Source organism: Sarcophilus harrisii, chromosome 2 (assembly GCF_902635505.1).
Source record: "Sarcophilus harrisii chromosome 2, mSarHar1.11, whole genome shotgun sequence".
NCBI classification, from domain to species: Eukaryota; Metazoa; Chordata; class Mammalia; order Dasyuromorphia; family Dasyuridae; genus Sarcophilus; species Sarcophilus harrisii.
This window is the reverse complement of record NC_045427.1, coordinates 251227089-251236108: the sequence shown is the minus strand read 5'-3', so window position 1 is coordinate 251236108 and position 9020 is coordinate 251227089. Positions and strand designations below refer to the sequence as shown.

At 34.2% G+C, this 9020-nt stretch overlaps 1 protein-coding gene across 1 annotated transcript; it reads left to right on the top strand.

The window, feature by feature from the left end:
• Positions 1-205: 205 nt before the first annotated feature.
• LOC100927121 (olfactory receptor 4K13) lies at positions 206-1174 on the top strand. The gene has a single exon (XM_003755767.1). The coding sequence runs from the start codon at positions 206-208 to the stop codon at positions 1172-1174; it is 969 nt and encodes a 322-aa protein (XP_003755815.1).
• Positions 1175-9020: the final 7846 nt, after the last annotated feature.

Genomic DNA, 9020 nt, shown 5'->3' with positions numbered 1-9020 from the left:
TAATAATTATATGAAATGATGTTTGTAAAGTATATGCCATATATAATAGTATTCAGTTTCTTCCTTTTAAAAACTAAAGAATATGAAGGCAATTAATTTTATAGTATATTGCACAAAAGGACTGGATATCAATGTTTCAATTAAATAATTAGAATTAATTTCTCTTTCTCCCTATTTTCAAATACTTGGAACATGGCCCAAGAAAATGGAACTGAATAATTATTCTGTAGTATCTGAGTTCATCTTGCTTGGACTGACCAAATCACAGAATCTCCAAATTTTCTTCTTCCTTGGATTTTCTATGGTATATATTGGAATTGTATTAGGGAATCTGCTCATCTTGATCACTGTAACCCTTGATTCACATCTTCACACTCCAATGTATTTTCTGCTGGCAAATCTCTCCTTAATTGACATGATCTTGGGCTCCTTTGCTACCCCAAAGATGATTGTGGACTTTCTCCGACAGCACAAGACTATCTCCTGGTGGGGTTGTTTCTCCCAGATGTTTTTTATGCACATTCTTGGTGGGAGTGAAATGATGCTGCTTGTTGCCATGGCAATTGACAGATATGTTGCCATATGTAAACCCCTCCACTACATGACTATTATGAACCATCGGGTGCTATTGGGATTGATAGTGATCTCTTATGCTGTTGGTTTTGTTCACTCATCAAGCCAGATGGCGTTTATGTTGAATTTGCCTTTCTGTGGACCTAATATAGTGGATAGTTTCTTTTGTGACCTTCCCTTGGTGATCAAACTTGCCTGTAGAGACACTTATGTGTTACAGCTCCTGGTAATTGCTGATAGTGGGCTTCTGTCCCTCATATGTTTCATTCTTTTACTCTTCTCTTACACAATCATAATCTATTCTGTTCGGCACCGGTCCTCTGGTGGGTCTTCCAAGGCTCTCTCCACTCTTTCAGCTCATATTACAGTAGTCACTTTATTCTTTGCACCATGTGTCTTCATTTATGTGTGGCCTTTCAGCAGATATTCTGTTGATAAGATACTTTCTGTGTTTTATACAATTTTTACACCCCTACTGAATCCCATTATTTATACACTGAGGAATCAAGAGGTAAAAGCAGCCATTAAGAAAATACGGAATCGACAAATAAATTCCAAGCATAACCTGCAATTGAGAGTTCCAAAGAACTTTCTTTTCTAGACATTTTAAAGAAATAGTTTGGTAAAAGACCTTTTCTGACAGAAGTCCTTCCTTTTTGAAGGACATTGAAAGTGTTTTGTAAAGTGTTTCTTTAATGTCTAAAATATTTTTTCTCTCTCAAAGTATATTATTATGTGTACTGCCCAATGAGGAACCTTTGATGCTTTTATTAGGTCTGTTATTGGTGACATTCTACTTTATACTGAGAATTGAGAGAGTGTGTGTGTATGTGTGTGTGCCTACCAGAGATAAGAACTTGAAATAATTTCAAGGATAATAAAATAAATACAGAGAGGAGGAGTAGGATGGGCTGTTGAAAGTAAGCAAGACTTGATTTAGGAGAAGTGATACAGCCCAGGATACCCAAACATAGTGAAATGTGCCTTTTTTCTACTTTACATTTTTTTTGCAGAGTCAGGAAACAAGATTCATACTCAGCTTCAGTCTGATCTCTGATCTAATAACTTAAAGCAAATGGTTCTGAGTTGGTAATTAAAATTTTCATCCATGAAAATCAATCCAGAACATGAGTAGTTCTCTTCAGAGCAGCATTTTTCCTGGTTCTAGCAGAAATTTCCTGCTGAAATTTCTTAAAGCCATCACAATGTTTTCTTTTCACATATTTTTCATGACTGAATGTCAATGATATCTGAAATATTCTGCTACATAACTTATAAAATGTTCCCTGATATATCAGGTTCCCCAGTCTCTTTTCACTGAACCATGTTCTAGGACTCTATCACCTCAGAGTACCTATCCTGGACTAGCTTCCCTCCCACACCTGATCTCTTGTTTCCTTATTCTGAATAAAATGTATAGCAGAAAAAGGCACAAGTTTTGAACCTACCTGGGCTTTATTACTTCTCCTAGACCCAGTATTGTTTACTTTCAACAGGCCATCTCACTCCTCCTCTTTGCATTCATTCTATTCTCCTGGACTGGAAACTTAAAAGTCACAAAAGCTATAGATGAATATGATGTGTCATTGCTCTAAACATTACAAAGTACTAAACAAATTTGTTTAGTGTCTTATGTCCTTTCTTGGGTTAGGAAGGAAGGAGCAACTACTACTTTTCACAATTTATTGTTTATCCTTCATTCTTGAAGAGGATGGAAGGACCAAACCCATGATATAAGAAAGGTGATGTCTTGATTAATAAGTGAATTGGATTTAAATGAGGCAGTATTGTGCAAAGTCATCAGACTCACTCTCTCCTCCAGAGCTATCTAGATGCAGTAGCAAGTCATTGATCAGAGTGACTGTAGAGGAGAGAGAATAAAGAAGGGGAAAATATTATGGAAAGATATACAATTAGTAATTGTAACTGTGATAAAAAATTATATCGTTTCTCTGATAAAGGACTCATTTCTCAAATACATAGAAAAATAAGTCAAATTTATAAAATTAAGAGCCATTCTTCAATTCATAAATGGTCAGAGTATATGAGCAGACAGTTTTGAGACAAAGCTATCTATAACCATATGAAAAAATGCTTTAGGTCACCTGTGATTATAGAAATACAAATTAAAATACTTTTATGGTATAATCAAGCATTATAATTTTGGCTAATATGACAGAAAAGAAAAATGACAAATATTGAAAGATTGAGACACTGGAATTAAGAACTGATTCAGCCATTTTGTAAATTAGTTTGAAACTATGCCCCCAAACTAAAAATTTATGCAAATCCCTTGACACCGCAATATCTCTATGAGGTATGTATCCCAAACAGATAAAAAAAAATCAAAAAGGAAACTGCTATATGTACGAACATATTCATAATAATTCTTTTATTGGGAAGAAAGACTTGATAATTGAGAAGATGTCCATTAATTGAGGAATGGTTGAACAAGTTTTGATATTTTATTGTGATGAAATGCTATCATACTATAAGAAATGATAAGCAGGATGCTCTCAGGAAAATCTGTAAAAACATATATAACTGATACAAAGTAAAGTAAGCAGAACCAGGAGAACATTTGTTACAATAAAAGCAATATTGTATTATTATCAACTGAAATTGACTTAATTCTTCTCAGCAATCCAATGATCCAAGATAATTCTGAAAAACTTGTGGTGAAAAATGTTATCTACTTCCAGAGAAATTTATGGAATTTGAATGCATATCAAAGCATACTTTATATATCTTTATTTATTTTTCTTTCTTGGGGGGGGTGGTTTCTGTGTTGCTGCTTCTGTTGTTATAACATGACAAAGTTGTTACAGCATAACAGATATGGAAATATTTTGCATGACTGCACATGTATGACATATACCAAAATACTTGTCTTCTCAAGAAGGGAAGGAAAAGAAGAAAAGGGAGAGAAGTTGGAACTCAAAACTTTTTTTATAAATAGTAAAAGGTTTTTTTTATAGATAATTGGAAAAAATAAAAAGGAAAAAAAAACAAAGAAAAGCACAAAGTAATTGGGACAAAATGAATTAACAATCTAGGAAAGAAACCATTTGAGTTTGTTTGATGACACATGACTATAAAGTGAATAAAACTTGTTTTTTTTTGGGGGGGAGGGCAACTGGGTTTTCATGTTAACTCAGAAGTGATTATACATTCATCTTTCAAGGTTCATTGCATTACAGGCATATTAGAGTTGTAATTTAAGGAAAAACTTTCCTTCTATTCTCTTGCATTTATTCAATGTAGTTCTTATGCTGATTTAAAGTTATGCTCTTTCTGATATGGAGAATTTGTTATAGAAAGGAGTAAAATCAAAGATGGTTTTGAGAGAAGACAATGAAATAAAAAAATTTGGTCCCTTAGAGAAAAGATAGATTAAATTGGCTGAAGTGTTCAGTTACTAGTATCTGATCTCTATATAAATGATATGAGAGTTTTGAAGTACATAAGTGGGAAGTCCTAAGTATGAAACTTTTAGGGGACTGTGGAATGATTTTATATTACCAAATTGTGGTTTTGCTGAAAGAAATAAAGATTTGGGGTTTTCCTTATGAAATCAAAATAAATCATTTCAGATGAAAGATTGGTTTAGACTAGTGGTGTTGGTGAAAACCAGGCATCTGAAGGGAAAGACCAGATCTCCAAGTAGACTTAACTCTAGTACTTAGAGCACAGTCACTTCAAAGATTGAATTGCTTTTGCAAAAATTTCTACTGCAAGAAAAAGCTGATTAGAAGAAAAACTGTTGTTTGACAGAACTGATTGGAAGGAAATGCTTACTATTTAGATAAACTAATTAAACAAGAAAGGTTCTACCTTCACCTATTCCTCATAATACTGTGTTTTGAATTTTCAGGTTAAAATGACATTTGCACAAATCTCTCATAGCTCCTAACCTGGAATTCCTTTGTCTCTAACTTTCTTTCTTATATCTTATTCATTTACATAAATCCTCCAACCTCATTCCTGGCAGAGTTTAATGTCAATGAAGACAAAAATTGTGTGGAAGTGAATGATAGACTCCAAGGTATGGTGGAACTTCCACTGGTATTGCATCAGATGACCTAGTGAACTGCTACTATTCTGTAAAAAGAAGTCAGGATGTGATAATCAGGATAAATTCAGAGACAAACAAGACCTGCTTCAACCATCACTTCTAATGAATATAATTAAGTGATGAACAAGTCATATAATCTCTCAATAAATGAATGAATGAAAAACACTTATTAAAAAGCTGCTATTTGTAAGCACTGTGCTAACTGCTGGGGATATAAGTAGAAAAATAAAATCCAATTTTAAAGAGTTTATAATTGGGGTTGTTTGGGGCAATTGCACCTACCCAAACTGACTACTCAGGAATCACTCCAAATGATATACAGAAAGAATTTATTAGAATCTCAAGAAGCGGACAGTCCTGGCCTGAGGGCCCAAAAGGACAGCAAGGATACCCACAGGAGGAGAGTCATTTACTTGAAGATGCTTACAACTTTTATACATTTCGGACAAAGAATCCCCAAAATCCCACCCTCTATAGGTTGTGATTGGTTACATAAACCTTTATCTCCCTATTTGGTCAGTAGAATGCAGTGAAAAAGGTGATATACAGCTTCGGCCACTTAATTCCTTCTTTGGACAATGGAATGCAGTCCAGGTCTCATCTAAAATCATGTGACTGGGGCCTATAGGCCTGATCTATTTTAGTTAACAGTCTCTGATCAATATGTGCTTAATTTGTAAGTTCTTCACCTTCACACAGGGTAGACAGCACATTAAAAAAGATCCATCTACAGAGCATGTGAAAAGCTCCAAGATCCTAAGGTTATTACAGTGGGTTGAATGTCAAAATCCAAGTGTCTTTAAATTACACAAATAGATCAGATGATAGTGTTAAGAATACTGAAAGGCAAAGATAAAGAAAGGTAAGAAGGAGGTAAGGTTCCAAAGACCCTAAGAGTCAATGGTGTACAGGAAAAAGTTTGGTGGTCCCTCATCTCATTGGAAGAGTGTTATTGATTCAGATATTATCCAAGCCATTTGAATAATCAGTTCTCCTGAGTAGTGGATCTTTCAACTAAGAATATGAATTGCAAAAAAGATGCCAATCTACACTGTTAGAGAGCTGTTCTTTACTGGGAGTTCCTTATATGATTGAAATTACAGTTTTAGTGTAAAAAAACAATAGTGAACATTTTTACATTTAAGGGTTCTGATAAAGGTCTCATTTCTAAAATATATAAAGAATTTACTCATATTTATAAAAATTCAAGCCATTCTCTAATTGGTAAACAGTCAAAGGATATGAACAGACAATTTTCATATGAAGAAATTAAAATGATTTTAGTGATATGAAAAAGTATTCTAAATTACTATTGATCAGAGAAATGCAAATTAAAACAACTCTGAGATACTATTTATGCATCTCTCAAATTGGCTAAGATGACAGGAAAAGACAAGGATGAACGTTGAAGGGAATGTGGGACAACTGTGAATTAATACATTGTTGGTGGAATTTTGAATGGATCCAGTTGTTCTAGAGAATGCTCAAAAAGTTATCAAACTATACATACCCTTTGATCCATCAATGTTTCTACTGGGCTTATATCCCAAGGAGATCTTAAAGTGTAATGCCAGAGAAACTGAGGCAGGAGAGAGATTAGAGAGTTTTCAATAGTTTATTAATTGGAGAGTATAATTGACTGGACAGGACTCTCGTCTTAAATTATCCAGTCAGATAGAGATAAAGATATACTGGGACCAAGGAAACCATGTTGGTCCCAGGGCTGTTATCTCAAAGGATGCAGCCAAGAATAAGAGCAGCCCCCTTCTTTAAATAACTCTAGAGAAAAAGAAGGTAAAAAAGGCGGGAAGGCTTCTGTCAGGTTGGGGGGAGACCATAACTCCTAAAAGCCCAGAGACAGGATGTCTGAATACCCAGAGATAAAGATGTCAGTGAGGTATCTTGGAATATTTTAGAGGGATATTGTAAATTCTTGAGGACAGGGGATCTGCTCTCTTGTTTATCTTACTAGCAATTTATAACCTTAGAGTAAACAGTTCCCAACCTTAATGGACTAGCGTGGGTTTTTACAACTAAGGGGATTTGACAGAACAGTTAAGGAAAATGAGACAAAGGAAAATAGTTCAGGGAAACCAAGTCAGAACAGTTAAAGAGAACTGAAGCATAACAAAAGAAAGAAAAGGGATCCACATGTGCAAAAATGTTTATAGCAGCCTTTTTGTAGTGGCAAGAAACTGGAAACTGAGTAAGTGCCCTTCAGTTGGAGAATGGCTGAATAAGTTATAGTATATGAATGTTATGGAACATTATTGTTCTATAAGAAAATAGGATGATTTCAGAGAGGCCTGGAGAGTTCTACATGAATTGATGCTAAGTGAAATGAGCAGAACCAGGTGATCATTACATATGCTAACAAGATTATACAATGATCAATTCTGGACATGACTCTTTCCAGCAATGATTGTGGCCAGTTTCAATGATCTTGTGATGAAGAGAACCATTTGCACCCAAAGAGAGGACTGTGGGAACTGAGTGTGGATCACAACATAGAATTTTCATTCTTTTTTTTTTTTTTTTGCTTGCATTTTGTATTTTTTCTCATTTATTTTTCTTTTTTGATCTGATTTTTCTTGTGCAGTAAGATGATTGTATAAATGTGTATACCTATATTGATTTAACATATATTTTAGGATATTTAACATATATTGAATTACTTGCCATATAGGAGAAAGGATGGGGGAAGGAGGGGATAATTTGGAACCCAAGGTTTTGTAAGGGTCAATATTGAAGAGTTATCCATGCATATGTTTCGAAAATAAAAAGCTTCAATAAAAAAATGATTTAAAAAAACCCAATAATACCAAAGGGGAACTGAATTAGATAATTTCTAAGGTCCATTTGAGGTTTATAAATTGAGACTTATTTTTTCTTTTGCATCTTTAGCATCTAACATGTGGTAGGATTTCACTAATATTTATTGAATTTCTTAGGGAAAATAAGATTATAGAATCTACCAATAAGGTTTTAAATATTTTAATAATTATTACCATTTAAAAAATCAATTTTCAATTATTCTTCAGAAACTTTGGGAAATTCCTGGAATGAGGATATAATAGAAGCTAACACCATTTTTTAACCCATTGTTCCTTTTTATCCTGAAGCAATCAGGATTAAGTGACTTTCCCCAAGGCATATAGCAAATAAGTAGCAAGTATTTGAGTTCAGGCCTATAGATTCTATAGCTAATGCTCTATCCATTCTGCCATCTAGCTGACCTTTCTTATTTTTTTAAATAAGGCAATTGGATGTAAGTGACTCGTTCACTTCTGGGAATAGTGAGACTTGGGATTTCATTCCAAACAAGAAAAATTCAGGATGTTGAATAAACAAATCAAATAATGCTCAAGAGGAGAGTCCCAAACCTCAAAAGGCTAGGGAAGGAAATACATCAGGCTTTCACAATTGTCAGTGACTACTCAGAAGTTAAGGAGTGAGATTCCTTCCAGATTCATAGTGTACAACCCATGGCAGGTTACAAAGCCACTGATCTTATCCCTCTTTCATACATATCTTCCCTTAGAGCAATATTTTACTTCCTTGCTTTGACCACTTTCTTCAGGAAAGAACCAAACGGTAAGTCAAAGCATGATATAACCACTTGCAATAAGAACTTTGTCTGGAGCTAGAATGTGTTCAAAAGTCAGCCACATCTATGCTTTCTTCTTACATCTGGAAAAATTGAAACATAAAAACTTGAACATAAAAGCCCAAAGATTTTCTTGCTGTTTCCAAGAGCTTTTTAGTAACCTTGGGGAATTATTTCCTAGTTCCCTAGCTTGTTCATTTCTTCATAAGGATTGTTTATTAAGGGATGCTAAGCATTGCTTGTTAAGCATTATGAGAATTTCAGGAAATTTCAAGTAAAAATTCACAAAGCATTAGAAAAGATTGCCACAATGATTCCTATTACTGTTACAGAAGAATAATGTCCCAGACTAAATGTGCATTCTTGTTCCTTAAATGGACATTCAGTATATATTTGTACTTGGATTGTACTTAGAAATATCACTCTGGGCAACTGACTTCTGCAGGAAATATTGGAAAAGAAGCTCCCACCATTGTAAGTATGGATATTTAGGTAATAATACTGATTTGAAATGATGCTGTAAAGAAGAACTTGACCAGTGAAGAGCAAGTCATACAATGGAATGTGTCACAGATCACAGACAAGAGACTAAATGGCATCATAGAACTAGTCTTGTGATTTCATAGGGGTACATGAAGAGATGTCCTGACAGATAGTTAACTAAATTACTAAAAATGGAGGGCACCTTCTTAATGTTCACTATTAATATTTTCTCTGTCACTTTCTTATATGTAGACAATCAAGAAAACAATAAATCAAGCCATA